Source organism: Ictalurus furcatus, chromosome 25 (genome assembly GCF_023375685.1).
Source record: "Ictalurus furcatus strain D&B chromosome 25, Billie_1.0, whole genome shotgun sequence".
NCBI classification, from domain to species: Eukaryota; Metazoa; Chordata; class Actinopteri; order Siluriformes; family Ictaluridae; genus Ictalurus; species Ictalurus furcatus.
In genome coordinates, this window is record NC_071279.1 from 20,979,984 (window position 1) to 21,002,807 (window position 22,824).

General features: G+C 43.1%; 2 protein-coding genes across 2 annotated transcripts in view; one reads left to right on the forward strand and one right to left on the reverse strand.

Annotated features, from left to right (window-relative positions):
* Positions 1-714: 714 nt before the first annotated feature.
* Positions 715-14,008, reverse strand: kcnk5b (potassium channel, subfamily K, member 5b). The gene is made up of 5 exons (XM_053613774.1): positions 13,402-14,008; positions 11,087-11,198; positions 5,000-5,166; positions 4,307-4,475; positions 715-1,760 (listed from the first exon to the last, which is right to left on the reverse strand). The coding sequence occupies exons 1-5, from the start codon at positions 13,585-13,587 to the stop codon at positions 1,036-1,038; spliced, it is 1,359 nt and encodes a 452-aa protein (XP_053469749.1). The 5' UTR covers positions 13,588-14,008; the 3' UTR covers positions 715-1,035.
* Positions 14,009-19,979: 5,971 nt separating this feature from the next.
* The window catches only part of ylpm1 (YLP motif containing 1), a 31,301-nt gene continuing 28,456 nt past the window's right edge, over positions 19,980-22,824 (forward strand). The window contains exon 1 of the mRNA XM_053613773.1: positions 19,980-20,789. Coding sequence (XP_053469748.1) covers positions 20,235-20,789 — 555 coding nt within the window. The 5' untranslated portion in view covers positions 19,980-20,234. The remainder of the gene's footprint in view (positions 20,790-22,824) is intronic.

A 22,824-nucleotide genomic window follows, 5' to 3' on the forward strand; every position in this document is an offset into this window, starting at 1 on the left:
TCACTAGTGTTAGCAGGGTATGAACAGTGTGTAGATTATTTCACATGTTAAATTCTTGCTCAGACTTTTATCTGGCTCGAACACATTAGACCGAATTAAATCATGCGAAGTGAATCTTTTGGTGTTAGTGTAGTTATTGCGGTTCTCCTGTGGAGGGCAGTAAAGAGCTGTGAATGTCACACAAAATAAAAGCACATTTATTTCAGGAGAAACTCTGCTGTAGCAATTCTATACAAACCCGTACATGAGTGACCCTAACCTCTAACACTAACCCCAACCCCTAACCCCTAACTTCTAACCCTAACCCTGTATAAACCCGTACATGTGTTTATCAGCGAGACTCATCTTACCAGCATGACTTCTCTAATATTCTACAATTTACTCCTTCTGACTCTCAGGGAACTGTCTCACACCCTGCCTAACTGTCTCACACCCCACCAAACTGTCTCATAACCTGCCAAAATGTCCACATGACACATGACATAAATCCACTTCCTGTTTATTTTCCCTCCTCAGAAGTGAGGCAGGTCAGATACGGGGGTCTGTTTCCTGTGTGTTTATCTCACTCTGAGGAACAACACGTTCTCCCACACAACTTTTTACTGGCTGCTCAATAGGGAAAAATTCACACATTTCAATTCTGTATCCTGTGTTTATGTTTCTGTAAAGCTGCTTTGAGACAATGTCCATTGAATACAATAAAACTGAACTGAATTGTACATCTCAGGATATTTTATTTTAAAGCATGTAGAAAAAGGCATTTATTTACAGTTTATCACTCATCTGAAATAAGTCAAGCATGAAACACACACACACACACACACACACACACACACACACACACACACACTTATTGACAGCAGTTTTACAACATTCAGTCATTCATTACCTAACTAATAACAATGTTCTGAAGGGCTGTGTTCCAAATCATGTTTTCACCAGGTTCTTGTCTGGTTCTAGACTTAAATGTTCTCAATGAATTAGCCTAACTGTGTGCTGTAAGCGGTGAAGAATGTTGAAGGAGATCTCTGCTCCTCACCCTGGTCCTTCACCTTTCTCTAATAAATCCTCATTCACTCTGGTCACAGAGAACCTTGAGGGCTCTTCCTGGGTTCCTGAGTCGTCGGTGTCGAAGCTAAACCTGAAGCTGGGGATCTGAATGGATCTCTGTAAGACATTGCTTGAGTCCCATTCTAAACTTCCTGCTCTCTTTAGAATTTCCTTTTCTGAACACTTTTCCTTTTCCAGGTCCGGATCATGGCTCAGTTCCTCATGAAGGGATCTGCACTCGTCCAGATCTCCAGTGGAACCTCTGGCTCTGGAGATGACCATGTAGACACTGTCTCCGATGCTGAATCTGCGTTTCTGGCGTGGCGACTGTTCCAGAGGCACCACCATCTGTTTGAGGAGTTCACTGCAGCTCTTGGATCGTGTGAGCTCCTCCTCCTGCTGCTTCTTCTTCTTCTCAGCTGTGCCGATGGCTCGGATCACGTCGCTATAGTCCTCACCTTTCTCCGACATGAACTTGAAGATGTCAACAATGCTGGGTGCATGAGGCAGTGGTGCTTTGTGTATCTGCTCCAGCTGAACAGGAGAAAGCTTGTGACGCATCTGTCTGCGTTTCTTCAGGACTTTGTGGGCTACCACCACCATGTTGACATTCCAGCTGAAGAACAGAGAAAGCCATGCCAGGCCCATGTAGATCCATAACTCCACACAGAACCGGTATGGAGCTTTGTAGGTCAGGTCTGTGTTCACACCTGGAATCAGACAAAAACAATGAATGTACTTTAGCTGTCTGGAGCTAACTTAGCTAGCTAGTCTCAGGTGGGATTTCAGGAGATAAACAGCTACCAGTTAGCACTTTTTATCACGGTTTATCACCTCAGGAAACTTTTCCATCATCTCCCACCAAAACCAGGTATTGCTGAGTTTAAAAGACAGAAATGTTGTGAAGATTTCTTGTAGTTTCAGGTGCAGAATTAAGGACTGTACTGTGGCTACGAAGACTGAAATCTGTGTTTGTGATGTAGCCATGGAAACCAAAGTCAACGATGCTACAATAATGGTGTTGACTGGGCTTGTTGTGAAGAAAATATAATTTAATAAAACAGGAGAAGAAATGCTTTATACAAGAAGAGTTATGTTGTATAATGTCAATAGTTCATTAAATTTTACAGTACAAGTTCAGAAATGACAGAAAAATTCTGTTTCTGTAAAGTGTTTACAAAATACAGTAGTAATAATAATAATAATAAAGCGGATTTTATTCTGATCACTTTGGCTTCCTGAAGGAGATTCTTCAGAATATTAGATTGAATAATTATTGACAAATAGCTCTGAGTTCATTGAAAGGATATTGTCGTTATATAGTGTTTAAGTTTGCGATGTCAGTCATGTTCAATACCGTTTCAGTGATCGACAGGAAGGTTATAAGGTTCCGCCCCTTGGAGAGATCTCCCAGTCACCATGAGGAGAAGCTGTGCATCAGGAGGGACAAGTGAAGAGCACTGTCCAATAAACACCGAGATGTTTTTTTCATAATTACATACGAAAGCTCCTGCAATGGGCTCGTGAGCTTCAGAACTGGACCATGGAGCAATGGAAGAAGGCGAGCTGGTGGAGGCAGTGTGATGCTCTGGGCAATGTTCTGCTGGGAAACCTTGGGTCCTGGCATTCATGTGGATGTTACTTTAACACGTACCACCTACCTAAACATTGTTCCAGACCGAGTACACCTCTTCATGGTAACGGTATTCCCTAATATCAGTGGCCAGTGAAAGGTTGAAGGTGGTGGGGTATGTTTATATTTTAATAAACAATATTGTAGCTCCGTGACTGTTAGAGAATGCATGTATGCCAGATGTTGAACTTTTATCAGTATTGTTATGTCCTTTCTACCTGCCTCGCGAGTTCCACAGCTTTTTATGACAATAGTGTGTATCCACCTGAAGGTAAAAACCACCACTGCCTCCAGTTTCGATGTGGTGCATAAACTGCAGGCGATTTCACCTGAAACACCAAACTTACTTCATACTGCGTTTTAACCATGGGCCATGTGTCCCTGAAAAAGACACTTACAGTTTTTCATCTATATGTCTCCTGTCCAACTAGGCAGGATAAGACATTAGATCTTTGTTATGGGTCAGTAGAGGATGCTTATAAATCACTCCCACTACTTCCACTGGGTTCTGCGGATCATAACTGTGTGCATTTACTGCCCATGAATATATATATATATATATATATATATATAAACACGGTTTTAAGGAGAGCGAGAAATAACATAAAGGTTTGGACTGAGGAATCTGTGCTTTGTCTGCAGGAATGGTATGTTTGCACGCCCTGGGACATGTTTAAACAATCCTGTGGGGATGATTTGGATGAACTTGTTGATGTAACATGTTCATATGCTGCCTTTTGTAGGGATATGATCATTCACCCTAATAACAAATCATGAGGGATTAAATCTGTTAAGGCCAGCATACAGAGAAAGAAACTTGTTTTTAAACAGGGCGTTTCCTCTGATCTACATGCAGCTACTACGGAGCTGAAAATAGAAATCTTAAAAGGAAAACAGAATTATAAATCTGAATTACAGAACAAGATGGCTTTAAATAAGCCTGGTATAACATGAACACTCTAACTGCAGTCAGCTCGTCCAGGATGTCTTCAATTCAGACACTGAGTTTTCTAAAGCTCTCAATTATTTTTATAACCGCTTTGATACTTTTCAGGAACTGAGGTATAAACTTGAGGATAATCAGCACTTTGACATAAAGGATGTGGAAAAGACCTTCCTCTCGGTAAGAGTCATGGACCGGATCATATCTGTGGTTCTTTACTTAAATCTTGTGCAAAAGAATTGAGTTCTGTATTCCACTACATTTTTAATAAGTCTCTACAGGCACAGCATGTACCCAGAGTTTGGTAGGATGCTGTGGTAGTTCCTGTTCCTAAATCTAGTAGTCCCAAAACTCTTAATGACTTTAGACCAGTTGCGATTACATCAATTTTAATGAAAATATTTCAAACACTGGTAAGGTCAGAAATTTGAAGGAAAACTGAGCCTGTACTTGCTCCCATACACTTATAGACCACATAGACGAGCAGAGGATCCACGGTCACTTCAAAATTCCTCCAAATTCCCCAGATCTCAATCCGATCCAGCGTCTGTGGGACGTTCTAGACAAACATGTCCGATCCATGGAGGAATGTAAGCTAGTAAGTTTGTGAAGATGGTTTCGCACAACCCTCACCACCGTCATTCATCATCCGCATTAATCAAGTGGAGGCGTTAACGTACCTGCTACGTAGTCTCCAAAGCCCACGGTGGTGAGCGTGATGAAGCAGAAGTAAAGCCCTTCCAGATACGTCCACTCCTCCATACACATGAAGATGAACGGAGGGATGAGCAGGTGGAACAGCAAACCCCACAACAGGAACAACGTAGTGCAGATCAACTGTACCTTTTTCTGTAACACACACACACACACACACACACACACACACGCGCGCGCACACACATACACACGCGCACACACATACACACGCACACACACATGGACATATACACACACACGCGCACACATACACACACGCACACACACACGCACACATGCACACACACACGTGCACACGCGCACACACGCATGCGCACATACACGTGCACACGCGCGTGCGCACACACACGTGCACACACACACACGCACGCGCACACGTGCACACACACGCACACACGTACATGCGCGTGCACGCACACACACACACACACACACAGAAAAGAACAGTGAGCCCAAGGGCATTCATTTTCAGAGCAGGTGTTGTACAGAGAGACGAGGAAGAGTCAGTGTCAGGTGGAGCAGAGTCACAGCTCCTGGACGACTTACTAAACGACTCACTGGAGAAAAGATCACAACTGTGTTTCTATTCTATTGAAAGACTTTGCGCGTGTGCATGTGTGTGTGTGTGTGTGTGTGTGTGTGTGTGTGTGTATTACCACATTGAATCGACGGTGCAGTAGAGTCTGACTCAGACGTTTGGTTCTACTGCTAAAGAACTTTCCGAGTTCACTGATCCATGTGAGACACAGCGGAATTCCACATAAACCGAACATGATGCAGAAGATACGCCCACCCACCGTCTTCGGAGCAACCTGACCATAACCTGCACACAAAGACACACACACACACACACACACAGTGTTCCAAAATTCTGAACATCTTTAGAGTTTATTATCCATTCACTGTACCATGGAGCTGAAAACTAATGTAAGATTATATAAAGGTATAAAAACGTTCAGTAAATATCAGTGAATAAACTCTAAAGAACACAATATGTAAAAGTTCTCAAGTCCAAATCATTAAAAATGTCCAGTGTTTATAACAGGAGAGAGATGTTTATGGCTTTATGACTCACATGTTAAAAACAGACTACTGCTGAATGAAGAAACAATGAAAGATGAAAACATGGAACAACACTGAACCGACTGCAACAGGAGGAATTAGAAAACATATTTAACCTTAAACTTTATTAATCTTTAACCTTAACCAAGACATAAACAAATATATTTTATTCTCCATCACTCAGTAACTTGAACTGAAACACTTCTGTCTGAATGACTCATTGAAGTGAGTCAAATGAATCAATTCATAAGAATAAAAGAACTGAGAATTGTGGCCTTCTTGCCTATTTAATTAAATTGAATGATATTTACTTTATTTTAATTTATGTAAATGTTGTGTTTTACATAGTGACTGTCAGAGACTGCTGCTGCGTTCGACTTGCCTTGTAAGTGATAATGTGCAGGTTGGACTGACTCATTTTCCACCTCGACAGGTCTGACTTACGAAGTGGGGAAAAACACAGACACGGCCATGTTCATCTTCTGTTAGCAATAAGCTAGCCAGTTAACTGTGCTGAGTGATGTATATTTTACTCAGAACAGTGAACTGTACAGTCAGCATTAGAGATTTAACAAGTGAATATGTCTGATATGGATATAAAGCTAATGTGTGTATATACACTCAAGGCAACCTCAGGTCAAACGCACCATAATTATACAGTTATGCCTTAATCAACGCCGCTCTGACCGACCTTCCAAAATTCCTCCAAGAGCACAGTAACGACTCATCCAGGAAGTCACAAAAGAGCCAAGGACAACATCAAAGAAACTACATGCCTCTCCTGCATCAGTAAAGGTCACTGTTCATGATTCCACTATCAGAAAGACGCTGGGCAAAAATGGCTCCATAGAAGAGTGGTGAGGTAAAAACCACTGCTAACCCAGAAGAACATTAAGACTCGTCTGAATTTCACCAAAACACACCTTGATGATCCTCAAACCTTTTGGGAGAATGTTCTGTGGACTGATCAGTGGAAAGTGGAACTGTTTAGAAGAGAGGAGTCCCGTTACATCTGGCATAAAACAAACACCGAATTCCACAAAAAGATCATCATACCTACGGTCAAGCATGGTGGAGGCAGTGTGATGGTGTGGGGATGCTTTGCTGCTTCAGGGTCTGGGCAACTTGCAGTAATTGAGGGAAACATGAATTCTGCTCTCTACCAAAAAAACCTAAAGGAGAATGTCCGGTTTTCAGTCTGTAAGTTGAAACTCGAGTCCTAGAAGTAAGTGAAAGTCTGATCTCCAGTTATCAGAAGAGTTTGGTTGCAGTTATTGCTGTTAAAGGCGGCACAACCAGATTTTAAGTTTAAGGGGGCAGTTAGTTTTTCACGAGTGATAGGTGTTGGATAACTTTTTTTTTTTTTTTGCTTTAATAAATATATAAATAAAAACTGTGTAGTGTGTTTACTTAGGTTTCATGTTGTATTTCATTTGAAGATATAAAACTATTTAGTATGAGATGTACACAAACACAAAAGAAATCTTTTTCACAGCACTGTATACAGCTCCATACGCAGCTCCATTACACAGCTGCATTACACCACTCCATTACACAGCTCCATTACACCGCTCCATACGCAGCTCCATTACACAGCTCCATTACACCACTCCATTACACAGCTCCATTACACCACTCCATTACACCGCTCCATACGCAGCTCCATTACACAGCTCCATTACACCACTCCATTACACAGCTCCATTACACCACTCCATTACACAGCTCCATTACACCACTCCATTACACCGCTCCATACGCAGCTCCATTACACAGCTGCATTACACCACTCCATTACACAGCTCCATTACACCACTCCATTACACCGCTCCATACGCAGCTCCATTACACAGCTCCATTACACCACTCCATTACACAGCTGCATTACACCACTCCATTACACAGCTCCATTACACCACTCCATTACACCGCTCCATACGCAGCTCCATTACACAGCTCCATTACACCACTCCATTACACAGCTCCATTACACCACTCCATTACACCGCTCCATACGCAGCTCCATTACACAGCTCCATTACACCACTCCATTACACAGCTCCATTACACCACTCCATTACACCGCTCCATACGCAGCTCCATTACACAGCTCCATTACACCACTCCATTACACAGCTCCATTACACCACTCCATTACACCGCTCCATACGCAGCTCCATTACACAGCTCCATTACACCACTCCATTACACAGCTCCATACGCAGCTCCATTACACAGCTCCATTACACCACTCCATTACACAGCTCCATACGCAGCTCCATTACACAGCTCCATTACACCGCTCCATTACACAGCTCCATTACACCACTCCATTACACCGCTCCATACACAGCTCCATTACACAGCTCCATTACACCACTCCATTACACAGCTCCATTACACCACTCCATTACACCGCTCCATACGCAGCTCCATTACACAGCTCCATTACACCACTCCATTACACAGCTCCGTTACACCACTCCATTACACAGCTCCATTACACCACTCCATTACACAGCTCCATTACACCACTCCATTACACAGCTCCATACGCAGCTCCATTACACAGCTCCATTACACCACTCCATTACACAGCTCCATTACACCACTCCATTACACCGCTCCATACGCAGCTCCATTACACAGCTCCATTACACCACTCCATTACACAGCTCCATTACACCACTCCATTACACAGCTCCATACGCAGCTCCATTACACAGCTCCATTACACAGCTCCATTACACAGCTCCATTACACCACTCCATTACACCGCTCCATACGCAGCTCCATTACACAGCTCCATTACACCACTCCATTACACAGCTCCATTACACCACTCCATTACACCGCTCCATACGCAGCTCCATTACACAGCTCCATTACACCACTCCATTACACAGCTCCATTACACCACTCCATTACACCGCTCCATACGCAGCTCCATTACACAGCTCCATTACACCACTCCATTACACAGCTCCATACACCACTCCATTACACAGCTCCATACGCAGCTCCATTACACAGCTCCATACACAGCTCCATTACACAGCTCCATTACACCACTCCATTACACAGCTCCATTACACCACTCCATTACACCGCTCCATACGCAGCTCCATTACACAGCTCCATTACACCACTCCATTACACAGCTCCGTTACACCACTCCATTACACAGCTCCATTACACCACTCCATTACACCGCTCCATACGCATCTCCATTACACAGCTCCATTACACCACTCCATTACACAGCTCCATTACACAACTCCATTACACCACTCCATTACACAGCTCCGTTACACCACTCCATTACACAGCTCCATTACACCACTCCATTACACAGCTCCATTACACAACTCCATTACACCACTCCATTACACAGCTCCGTTACACCACTCCATTACACAGCTCCATTACACCACTCCATTACACAGCTCCGTTACACCACTCCATTACACAGCTCCATTACACCACTCCATTACACAGCTCCATTACACCACTCCATACGCATCTCCATTACACAGCTCCATTACACCACTCCATTACACAGCTCCATTACACCACTCCATTACACAGCTCCATACGCAGCTCCATTACACAGCTCCATTACACCACTCCATTACACAGCTCCATTACACCACTCCATTACACCGCTCCATACGCAGCTCCATTACACAGCTCCATTACACCACTCCATTACACAGCTCCATTACACCACTCCATTACACAGCTCCATACGCAGCTCCATTACACAGCTCCATTACACAGCTCCATTACACCACTCCATTACACAGCTCCATACGCAGCTCCATTACACAGCTGCATTACACCACTCCATCACACAGCTCCATTACACCACTCCATTACACCGCTCCATACGCAGCTCCATTACACAGCTCCATTACACCACTCCATTACACAGCTCCATTACACCACTCCATTACACCACTCCATTACACAGCTCCATACGCAGCTCCATTAAACAGCTCCATTACACAGCTCCATACGCAGCTCCATTACACAGCTCCATACGCAGCTCCATTACACCGCTCCATACGCAGCTCCATTACACAGCTCCATTAAACAGCTCCATTACACAGCTCCATTACACCACTCCATTACACAGCTCCATTACACCACTCCATTACACCGCTCCATACGCAGCTCCATTACACAGCTCCATTACACCACTCCATTACACAGCTCCATTACACCACTCCATTACACCGCTCCATACGCAGCTCCATTACACAGCTCCATTACACCACTCCATTACACAGCTCCATTACACCACTCCATTACACCGCTCCATACGCAGCTCCATTACACAGCTCCATTACACCACTCCATTACACAGCTCCATTACACAGCTCCATACGCAGCTCCATTACACAGCTCCATTACACCACTCCATTACACAGCTCCATACGCAGCTCCATTACACAGCTCCATTACACCACTCCATTACACAGCTCCATTACACCACTCCATTACACCGCTCCATACGCAGCTCCATTACACAGCTCCATTACACCACTCCATTACACAGCTCCATTACACCACTCCATTACACAGCTCCATACGCAGCTCCATTACACAGCTCCATTACACAGCTCCATTACACCACTCCATTACACAGCTCCATACGCAGCTCCATTACACAGCTGCATTACACCACTCCATTACACCGCTCCATACACAGCTCCATTACACAGCTCCATTACACAGCTCCATTACACCACTCCATTACACAGCTCCATACGCAGCTCCATTACACAGCTCCATTACACCACTCCATTACACCGCTCCATACGCAGCTCCATTACACAGCTCCATTACACCACTCCATTACACAGCTCCATTACACCACTCCATTACACCACTCCATTACACAGCTCCATACGCAGCTCCATTAAACAGCTCCATTACACAGCTCCATACGCAGCTCCATTACACAGCTCCATACGCAGCTCCATTACACAGCTCCATTACACAGCTCCATACGCAGCTCCATTACACAGCTCCATTACACAGCTCCATTACACAGCTCCATTACACAGCTCCATACGCAGCTCCATTACACAGCTCCATATGCAGCTCCATTACACAGCTCCATTACACAGCTCCATACGCAGCTCCATTACACAGCTCCATTACACCGCTCCATACGCAGCTCCATTACACAGCTCCATTACACAGCTCCATTACACAGCTCCATAACACAGCTCCATACACAGCTCCATTACACAGCTCCATTACACAGCTCCATTACACAGCTCCATACACAGCTCCATTACACAGCTCCATACACAGCTCCAGTCGTCACGCCATCACAATCTGGCTCTTGTCAAAGTCACTCAGATCCTTACACTCACCCATTTCTCCTGTTACCAACATGTCAACTTCCAGAACTGATTGTAACCAGATCATCAACCTTATTCACTTCACCCACCAGTGGCTTTAATGTTATGGCTGATCAGTGTGTATACACATACACACACACACACACACACACACACACACACACACAGTGAGGTTCCAGGTTTTGGTAGTTAAACTTGTGTTCAGTGAGAAAACACTTGATGACGTTAAAACCTGATTTGGAGAACAGCTGTAATAAAAGTGATAAAGTGTTCAGAGCAGTGTGTGTGTGTGTGTGTGTGTGTTACCGATGGTTGTGATGATAGTGGCAGCGAAGATGACGGCGTTCTGCCATATCCATGGGTTGTAGGCTTTCTCTCCAATGATGGTGACACCCTGTCCTGCTGCTGTGGCCACCTTCTACACACACACACACATTAACCACAGGTTTAATGATGAAGTTGATGAGGATTAAACATGTTTATGTTCTCTACACACTAACATTAACCTGGTATTATTACCCACACCTGTCCTAACTGGACTAATCACCCTCACTACCTGATTGGACAACAGCAGCACGCTCTCTCCTTATTGGTTAATTTAAAAAATTAAATATAATAAATATGTTTTTTCTGCACATCAAAAAAAAAAAACATGTATTCAATATATTTCTACATTTTCATAAAAATACACCTTCCATTTCTACACATTCAGCTTATTAAATTATTTTACAAAGATCAAACTGCTTTCTTTTTCTCCAGATTAGACACCATACTAACCTGCAGCAATAACACACACACACACACACACACACACACACACACCTTAGTGTTTAGTACTGCTTAATAACTGTTTGTAGAGTCAGTATCGCTAACGGTTCAGTATTGTAAGTGACACATGCACATATTCTGTATTCAGAATCGATGACGAGGACATTCCTCAATTACATCCTGAGAATAAAGCAAGTCCTGCTGGGAAAACACACAGTGATGAACAGAATACCACGGAGTTATTGTTATCTGACTCTGAATGAATCGTTCGTGTTATTTTCTGCCCGAGGAGTAAAATGACGGGTGTGAGGTCAAAACAAACTGCACTGACGTTCTTATATTATGATGTTATTATATTATAATCAGACCCTGGATCCATAACAATATATATATATATATATATATATATATATATATATATATATATATATATATATATATATATATATATATAGTCTGAATGTTTTTATAGACAAAGGACAAATGGACTTCTCTCAGACAAAACATTTCCCCATCTCTATTACAGTAGTGATGTCACTCCTGCTCACATCAAAGAGCACTATTTAGGGAGTGTGAAAGGAGTGTGTGTGTGTGTGTGTGTGTGTGTGTGTGTGTGTGAGAGAGAGAGAGAGAAATCTGTGAGTAAAGTCTGAGAGTGTGAGCACTGCCGCTACACCACTCATCTAAAATCCACCAGAAGGATGATGGCGAAGTCACGGCGCTGCTACAGGTACGGCAGCGACGACGGAGAAATGTAAACAAAACATGCTAACGGACAGTAAAATCTCCTCATTACCTCAAGCTCACTGTGAAGAGTGTGAGTGTGTGTGTGTGTGTGTAGAGTGTTTTCTACTCGAGATGATTTCCGGATCAGCGTGATGGATGACGTGAGCAGATCGCAGACGTGGTGGTGATCTTTACTCGCAGGTCCATCGTTAGAGGATCTTATAATCCGACACGGAGACATTATCACACACTGTGTTACAGAACTCACACACACTTTACCGTACAGGATCTCGTACAGCGTGACAAGGAACCACCTTAAAGCACAGCGCTGACATCTAAAACCTGTTTTAATGAAAACACTGCCATTTTATTTAAACACACCATGACAAAGCAAGTTTCTCTCATTGCTTCATCTCTAACTGCTTTCTGTTCCTCTGTGGTTGATAGAGAGATAAAAAAAAACACCAGGAAGTTTCCAGAAGCTCTTTGTGAATTTCTCCAGCGATAATATCGTCTCTTTCTGTGTCGTGATAAAGCTGGAAGTGTGTAAATAAAGATAGAGAATAACAGGAAGGGAGGAGTGCACATGTAGGAGTGATCACTACTCAGGGACAAAACCACCACTTTTACAGCTTCCCCCATGTGTGTGTGTGTGTGTGTGTGTGTGTGTGAACAGTGGGTCCTTCTGTTCTTTTCTCTGAGGAACACCACATGTCTGGCACGGATTTGTCGGTTGTGTGAGAGTCGTGAGTCAGGACTGATTCTGCATTCTCATGTGTTTCCGTCTGAACTGCTGGAAAATGAGCAAACACACCTGCATCACACACACACACCTCATTCCTGTGTCTTTTGTGTGTGTGTGTGTGTGTGTGTGTGTGTGTGTGACCATGTGCAACACCACCCTGAAAAACACAACACAGCCTTTCAGATCCTGAATTAACCCAACAACTTCCGCTCATAAAAGTAGAACATAATAGTGATCAAGTGTAAACACGTGTGTGTGTGTGTGTGTTTGGTGATTTCAGATCTGTTTTGGATTATAAAATCTAAAATGATCTGTCAAAATAGTAAAATAAATATGAAGTGTGCTGCTCAGGTGTGATTAATTCAGGTGTGTGTGTTCTCACCTGGATGATGGCGTCCAGGTCGTCTTTGGTGAGACACGGGTGCGTTTGGAGGATCCAGTCTTTATCCTGTTGGTACTGCTGGACGGCGGTTCTCCAGTTCGGTTCCTCCAGCAGATGAAACACAGTCGCTCCGATGGACAGGTAGAAGATAACGACGGAGGTCAGAAAGGAGCCTTTATCCGCCATCTTCCCCAAACTCCCAAACTCTCTATAGACCCACGTGGAATTCCTTCAGACCGAGAGCGCGCGCAGAGAGAGAACACACCGCTATAAACTGGATTAAACTCTCAGCACGCGACGGTTTCACTCACTAACACACACACACACACACACACACAATAACTACACCACAAACTACAACTAAAACACACACTGACTACATTACCGCACTGAAAGTTTTTCCCGCTCGCCAAGACACACACTCTCTCTGTCTGTGTGTGTGTGTGTGTGTGTGTCTCTCTCTCTCCACACACACTCACTCTCTCTGTCTGTGTGTGTGTTTCTCCACTCTCTCTCTCTCTCCACACACACTCACTCTCTCCGTCTCTGTGTGTGTGTGTGTGTGTCTCTCTCTCTCTCTCTCCACACACACACTCCAGATCCTGAGTGCGGTGTGAACTGTAGCTCAGATTTCAAACACACACGTAACTCCTAATTCCCTCCCACCAGGAAAACCCAAAGAAAACTCCCGTTCAGTCGGAATTCCTGCTCGGGATCTCGGGTCTCCTCAGCTCCGAGTTCAGAGAGAGACTAAGTTCACCAGCAAACACACAGCAGCACTTCTCACCTGTACATGAGGTAGGGTTAATGATTAATCACTCTGAATCACTGATCAGAAGGTTGTGGGTTTCCAGCCTCAGCAACACCAAGCTGCTATTGTTGGGCCCTTATCCCTCCCTGCTCCAGGGGGCGCTTTGTCCTGCCCTACCCTGTGATCAACTTCCTAAAAACTTGGGATATGCTCAGTGTGCTGTAATGTGTGTGTTACAATGTTGTAGTGCACATGTGACAAACACAGATTTGTTAAACCCGGTAGTGACTGCGGGGTCAGATTACAACCCTTACCCTAACCGCCGCCCTCACCCTATACCATCACCCTAACCCCCGCCCTAACATTCACCCTCACCCTAACCCCAACCCTATACCCTCACCCTAACCCCCGCCCTCACTCTCACCCTCACCCCCACCCTAAACCCCGCCCTAACATTCACCCTCGACCTAACCCCAACCCTGTACCCTCACCCTAACCCCTGCCCTAACATTCACCATCACCCTCACCCCCACCCTAACCCCCGCCCTAACATTCACCCTATCCCTCACCCTATCCCTCATCCTAACCATATCCCTCACCCCCACCCTTAACACTGAGGTATGAAATATGGAGATGAACAATTATACACAATATAATCTATCATTTTCATTTATATTTATCTTCTCAAAAAAAATGTAAAGTAACAAGTGTGTGTTACAATTACACACACACACACACATATATCACTAAACCGCTCCTACATCCTCTGTCTCCTTCCTGGTTTTTATTTTTTCACAACACACTCACATACACACACACACACACACATAGACACAGACACAGACAAACACACACACCCACATAGACACACACACACAGTAGCAGTAGTCGTGGCCTCGGGCACACTGCGGTTTCCGGTAGCAGTAATAGATATCAGTGGTAGAAATGTAAAATATTGATGTGTGCTGCTGTTCTGAACTTTAAGGTAATAACACTGAAGAACCGAGTCGGACATTTGACTCTCAGAACTGATTCACTACTACTGAAGTCATCAGTCAGTGAAGAGTCTTGATTCAACTGATTCAGCAACAATGTGTTTATCTGGAGTAATGCTGCTTTAACTGCATCATCTCCCATTCTCACAATTTTAGGGGATCTCAGCCATGAGCCTGAACACAGACAGATGTACATCTCTGATCACTCCCTCATCCATCTTATCCATCTTCTCCATCTTATCCTAACTTACAGGCAGAAGCTAATATCTGCTGACTACAGTCAGCATCAGTAATCCCTGGACCAGGGAGGGCAGGAGCAGGCTACAGATCTGACTGCACCTCTGGAGTATTTCTGAACTTGTAAGCACCAGTCTGGATGAGTTTACGGTCACTGTGACAGCTTACACCAGGGTTTGTGAAGGCACACAATGACAAACCCTGGTTCACTGCAGAACTCAGAAAGCTCAGTCTGACCTACAAGAGTGTGGACAAGACATTGAGTAGGGAGGTTAGTACGGCCAATAGAAACTTCTCTGAAAAGCTGAACTAGAAATTCTCACTCATAGCTCCTGCATCAGTGTGGAAGAGCCTTCACCGCATCGCCAACTGCAATAAGTCATACCTTCATCTTCAACTGGCCAACGACCAGGTCCTCACCCCCACCCACTCCAATCCACACTCTACATCATCAATGACAATTACAACAGTTCACACTCGGCACTTTTAACAACATCTGAGCACTCCACTTCACACCACACTACACCACTCTGAAGGTCTGTGCCAATCAGCTGGCCCCCAACTTCACACACATTTTCAGGAGGTCACTGGAGATGTGTGTGGGAAGTTTTTTAATGCTTTAAAAAAAAATCAGACACAGGTCTCAGTGACTACAGGCCTGTCACCCTGACCTCTGTGGTTATGAAGACATTTGAGAAAGTACTGTTGGTCCATCTGAAGAACATTATACCAGGGTTCTATCTGTGGGCTTCAGCTCGACATTTAACACAATCATTCCTGATCTACTCCACACCTAACTGTCCCACCCCAGTGGATCGGAAACACCTGGAAACATCAGCACTGGTGCTCCACACACATGTTCTCCTGACTGCTCTTCTCCATCTACACTAATGACTGCACCTCCAAACACAAATCCTTTCAACTCCTGAAATATGCAGACGAGTCAAGACAAGTCATCAGTCTCACTTGGGATGGTGATGAGACCAAAACAAACAGGAAGCTGAACTGATCCTCTGCTTCAGTCAGAAGACACACACTCACTCACACTCTCTCTCGCTCACACACACACACCCTCACACACACTCTCTCTCACACACACAGACACACACATTCTCACACACTCTCTCTCTCTCTCTCACACACACACACACACACACACACACACTTACTCACATACACTCTCACACTCACACACGCACTGGGGAAAAAGAGTCCATAATACCATAACAACACAGTCTATATGTATTTATGTAAATCCAAACCATGAATGCTTGTGTTTGTGGAGAGTGAATGTGAGACTATCAGGGTTTTTTTTAGAATTCTGTCAATGTTAGTATGAATTAATAACATTCAATAAGTTAATAATCTTACTTTAATCTTCAGATTTGAGTTCATGTGTTAATGTTAATTAGAGTAATGGGTTTTGTGTTTATGAGACCAGTTACTGTGAAACAACGTGTTGAAATGGACACTTACATTTACATTTATTCACTTAGCAGACGCTTTTATCCAAAGCGACTTACAAATGAGAAAAATACAAGCAAAGAGAGAATAAAGTTTCTATTTGTGTTTCCTTCAGAATTGTGGAATTAATTATCATTAATTTATAAGAAGGTATAAAAGGCAGAACTATCGGTATCGGTTATCGTATCGGCTGAGAAGTTTAGTATTGGTGCATATCTAGTTATTACAGTTAAAACACCTTTGTGAGTGAGTTACTAAATCATACAGTAAATATGGTTTAAGGGGAAAGTTAGATTTACACACACAGACACACAGGCATGTATGTAATGTATTATAATATTAGGCGCTTCTTCCAGTTTTATTTAAAGTTGTGCAGCAGCTGATTACTCTCTACAACCGGAATCCTGTGTCTTTAATAATGTTTTACAGTGTGTTATAATGTGGAACCTATTACACTGTGAGGAACCGTCAGTCTTCATCATTTCGAAATGTAGATTCTGGACTTATATTACATTATAACACAGTCCAGACCATGCTCTTACAGAGCTGTAAATAAGTATTTGTCATATTTGATGTAAAGGCCTGTACTTGGCTGTGATTATGTGATTCATCAGTCCAGGCCACCTTCTTCCATTGCTCCATGGTCCAGTTCTGATGCTCACGTGACCACTGTAGGAGATTTCGGTAGTGTTCAGTGGTGGAGAAGGGTCAGCATGGGCACTCTGACCACTCTGCAGCTACAGTGCTGTGAAAAATTCTTTGCCCCATCCTGATTTCTTCTGGTTTTTGTGTAGATCTCATACTAAATTGTTTCAGAAATGACAATAAAATCTAAGATAAAACAAAGGCAGTCTGAGTAAACACACAGTACAGATTTTAAATGATGATGTTATTTATTGAAGCAAAAACGTCATCCAAAAACAACTGGGCCCGTGTCAAAATGTATTTGCCCCCGTAGTTTCTAATTCCCCAAATCTATGAAACTGCATTGATAATGGGGTTCAGCTGGACGAGACACAACCAGACCTGATTACTGCAAACCCTGTTCAATCACATCTACACTTAAATAGAACTTTTTCAACAGCATGAAGTTGGTTAAAAGGTCTTATTCAGTAACACACTACGCCAAAGCTGAAAGAAATTCCAGAAATTATGAGGAAGAAGGTGATTGAAATACATCAGTCTGGGAAGGCTTACAAAGCTATTTCAAAGGCTCTGGGACTCCAAAGAACCACAGCAAGAACCGTTATCTCCAAATGGAAAAATCTGGCACAGTCGTGAACCTTCCCAGAAGTGGCCCACCTTCCAAAATTCCTCCAAGAGCACAGCGACGACTCATCCAGGAAGTCACAAAAGAGCCAAGGAGAACATTGAAGCACCTACAGACCTCTCTTACATCAGTAAAGGTCACTGTTCATGATTCCACTATCAGAAAGACGCTGGGCAAAAATGGCTCCATAGAAGAGTGGTGAGGTAAAAACCACTGCTAACCCAGAAGAACATTAAGACTCGACTGAATTTCACCAAAACACACCTTGATGATCCTCAAACCTTTTGGGAGAATGCTCTGTGGACTGATCAGTGGAAAGTGGAACTGTTTGGAAGAGAGGAGTCCTGTTACATCTGGCATAAAACAAACACCGAATTCCACAAAAAGATCATCATACCTACGGTCAAGCATGGTGGAGGCAGTGTGATGGTGTGGGGATGCTTTGCTGCTTCAGGGTCTGGGCAACTTGCAGTAATTGAGGGAAACATGAATTCTGCTCTCTACCAAAAAAACCTAAAGGAGAATGTCCGGTTTTCAGTCTGTAAGTTGAAACTCGAGTCCTAGAAGTAAGTGAAAGTCTGATCTCCAGTTATCAGAAGAGTTTGGTTGCAGTTATTGCTGTTAAAGGTGGCACAACCAGATTTTAAGTTTAAGGGGGCAGTTAGTTTTTCACGAGTGATAGGTGTTGGATAACTTCTCTTTTTTTTGCTTTAATAAATATATAAATAAAAACTGTATATTGTGTTTACTCAGGTTGCTAAAACTATTTAGTATGAGATATACACAAATACAGAAGAAATCAGTTTACTTTTTCAAATACAAATACTTTTCCACAGCACTGTATATGAGAATAATGTCACGACGCACCAATTTACTCCTCCAAAGTGGAGTTACTTTAGTATAACCGCACAGAGGAGTATGTTATTCCACTTATACCACAGCGACTTACAAAACATTACACTGTTTAATTTATTAATGTTACTCATTTGAACACTTCATAGTGAGATTTAATGTTCAAATTAGTTCCTTTTATCACTTACATTATACCTACCATAAAGTCATTCTCTCTCTCTGCTCCAGGGGGCGCTGTCTCACCCTGCACTCTGACCCCATCTTCCTAACAGTATACCAAGAAGGAATTTCATTGTACTGTAATGTTTATGTGACAAATCTAGTCTTCTTTGTCCCTTTTCTTTCTTGTAGATACAGTAATAACAGTGTAAGACAGAAGCACAGATGATTTGGAAAGTTTTCAGCATACAGAGAAGAGCAGACTCAATTCTTTCTTAGAAAGTTTAAAATTACCCTGAAACAGACAGCCTATAAGAGTTGTTATTTATTGTCAATAAACACAATACATGAAACATGAACACATTAATACTGTAAAATATGACACCATGACCTAATTTACTTTACGGAGTAATAAGAGATGGACATTAAACTCAGGAACTTAATATATATTTTTTATTGTTTTAAAATTATTTACCTTCAGCTATCAGTATTACACATCAAGACTTCAGCAGTGGATTTTAAAAATATTTCAACTCCAACATGGAGTGTAACATAGCTTTATTAAATATATGGCATTTTACCTTACATTACTGAAGTAATAATTTCATTATTATTATTATTATTATTATTATTATTATTATTATTAAGAACTATAATAGCGTTTGTTTCTCTGATTTGTTTCATTAGTACTGTATTCTGGGAAATAATTAGTGACTAAATTATAATATTTTTGACACTGCGTTCTTCTCTTCCATCTAAGGGGCGTGGTCTGAAACGACGTGCCTTACGTACATACGCGCCAACGTATTTGGGAAGCGTGATGACGTTAATGTTGCGCGTCCATGTTAGCTGAGCTGCTAATATTTGACTCTCCGGAGAAACGGGGGAGTTTTCGGCAGATCAGAGGCAGTAAATCCGTGAATAATGCGCGACTGTGTGGACTCTCATGCTGGGATTACTGGGTGCGAGTCTTAACCTGGTTATAAACTGGCTCTGTGCCGTAAATCGTGAGTAAAGTCCGCTGGCCGGCTTTATGCCGCTCTGTTAGTAGGCTAGGCTAGGCTAGGCTAGGCTAGGCTAGGCTAGGCTAGGCGTTTTCTCCAGCATGTATCCTGCATGGGGCGGTTATAGCGGTGGAGGCCCGCAGCCTCAGCACTTCTCTCCACGCAGTCAGCCGTTTCGCGGCCCGCCTCCGCCAGCAGGAGGTTTCGGGGGATATGGAGCTCCATCTCCGGCGGCATCGTCCAACTTCTCCAGTCTACACGAGCAGCACCTCCAGCAGATGCAGCAGCTGCAGCAGCTCCACCAGAGACAGCTCCAATCCGTGCTGCACTACAACAACAACAATGCTAACACTGCTAACTTCAGCGCTGCTCCGGGTCCGGCGGCTCCTCCACACTGGACCGGACCTCCGGCAGGATTTCCACCGCCTCCGGCTCACTTTAACCCGGATCCTTCTCAAAACAGAGGCCCACCTGAACTCCCACCTGTACCTCCACCTGCGCCCATCACTTCAACACCAACACACACCTCGAACACCGCCACCACCAACAATGCACACACCTCCTCCTCCTCCACCACATCCACCGCGCTGAGTGATGTAAGTACACATCCAGAGCCGAAAGAGAAGGCCACCGACCTGTCCGCCATGTCGCTACAGGCAAGAACCTTCTTTACTACACCTTTATCTCGCTCTGAATCATCTCTCACTCGCTCTGAGTCAACTCTAACTCACTCTGAATCGTCTCCCGCTCGCCCCGAGTCAACTCTCTCCCGCTCGCCCCGAGACAACCTGTGCTCTGGGGGGCAAACTTTCAGTACCATTTTTTCGTTTACTTAAAATAAAATCCACAAACTGAGTGTTACAAATATAAACTTCAGTCTAAAACTAAAACTGTTTGTCCAATTATATAAGACTGAAAAGACCCCAATACACACACAGACCAGAATAGATATTATTAATTTATGACTAGTTTAATTCAGTTCTTTTTGTGCATACATTAAAAATAATGCATAATTATTTGTTTATATTAGTTTATATTATATAATAGTATTTATGCATTGTTTTTTTTATGGATGCACAAAAAGCACAGAATTAAACTACAGTCCTAAATTAATAATAAAAACTCACTTTCACTGCACCTTGTGGTTTTTGTTCCTCGCTGTCTTTAGGAATATTATTTTACTTATGTTTACTTTTGATCATAATGTTTTAATTAGACATTACAGATCTTACTCGCACTACACTCTGTATCAGCGCGTCTACACAGCGCGTGATCAGCAACGCGGCCTCGTTACTAACACATCACTTCCGTTATAATAAACTACAGAATTTACACTGCAAGCGTGCAAATACAGCATATAATGACAATAAACTTAAATTAAACTAAACCTTTTAAGCAGATTGCGCCAGCTTCCCCTTCTCCTTACACACAGTGGAGCATTTTGGATATAAACATAACTTTGTGCTCGTGCAGCACTGTTTGAGCTCCGCGGTGTTTATATAAAATGCTCCCCTGCCTTACAGGACTTTCTTCCTCAGTCACGTGACAATTTCGTCTCCGTCTGATGAGGACTGAGGTCATGTTGGGGAAAAAAGGTAACGCTGACATAAACAGTAAACTAAAGAAATCCATTGTCAGTGACTCTGGGTATCCGCTAAAGCTAGCGGTGTCACATTACGTGCGTATGATCATGCGCTGTTGACTAGGAAGCAGCTTATACTTCTGGTTAGTAATAAAAAACCGCTAGCTTTCGAGACCTTTCTGAAATCCACACACTAGACGGTAGAGTACACCGTGCATAGTGTAAGTGTACAGTACGTCATTTGTGACACAACTTTAGTATTTACACTCCAAAGCGTGTTTTCGGAACAGAAGTCACGTAACGAGTAAATCTCCCACGTGCCGCACACAGACCAACTAATCCATAATGAGATTCAGTGACAACGATTTTCATAATCAATTATTATCGATTAGTTGTTGCAACTCTCTCACTCGCTCTGAATCAGCTCTCACTCGCTCTGAATCAGCTCTCACTCGCTCTGAATCAGCTCTCACTCGCTCTGAATCAACTCTGCATCACTGTACAGACAGACTGATGAGACGGACGAACAGACTTACTTTTGTATCTGAGCGCATATACTGTAATAGATAGATAGATAGATAGATAGATAGATAATTTATTGGTCCTCAAAGAGGAAATTTGTTTCCACCGTGGGTGCGTAGAAAAACAAAAACATAACATCATACATATAAACCATCATAAACAATCACAGGCATAGAGGGGAGAAGGGAACAAAAAGAAAAACATCAGGATCATCATACCACAGATGCATCTGGCATCACAATGGCTGAGTACCAATGTGTTTAATGCTCGTATAGCCATAGGAACAAAACTCCTGCCATAGCTGGCCTTTCTGCACATGGGTAGTCTGTACCTGCGGCCAGAAGGAAGGGGGTTGAAATATTGATAAAGTGGGTGGTTTGGATCATTTTAAGATTTTATGTGCCGTCCGGAGTGTATATGAACTGGCACAGTCTGATAAATTGGGGGTGGGAATACCAATAATTTTTCTCGGTAAATTAGTTATTTTCAAGAGTTTGTTCAATAATACTTTGGTACAGAAGAAGAAGCAGACTAGGCTGTACAGACAGATATTTAAGTTTACGAATAACTGTAAGTCTCTGTTGACA

Bases quoted from the DNA above. Each gene is read 5' to 3' on its own strand.
- kcnk5b (XM_053613774.1), bottom strand. From the start codon at position 13,587: ATGGCGGATAAAGGCTCCTTTCTGACCTCCGTCGTTATCTTCTACCTG. The intron at 5,167-11,086 runs GTAACACACACA...CTTTGTGTGCAG, and splicing joins CACTATCATCACAACCATCG to GTTATGGTCAGGTTGCTCCG. The intron at 1,761-4,306 runs GTACGTTAACGC...GTCTGATTCCAG, and splicing joins CTTTGGAGACTACGTAGCAG to GTGTGAACACAGACCTGACC.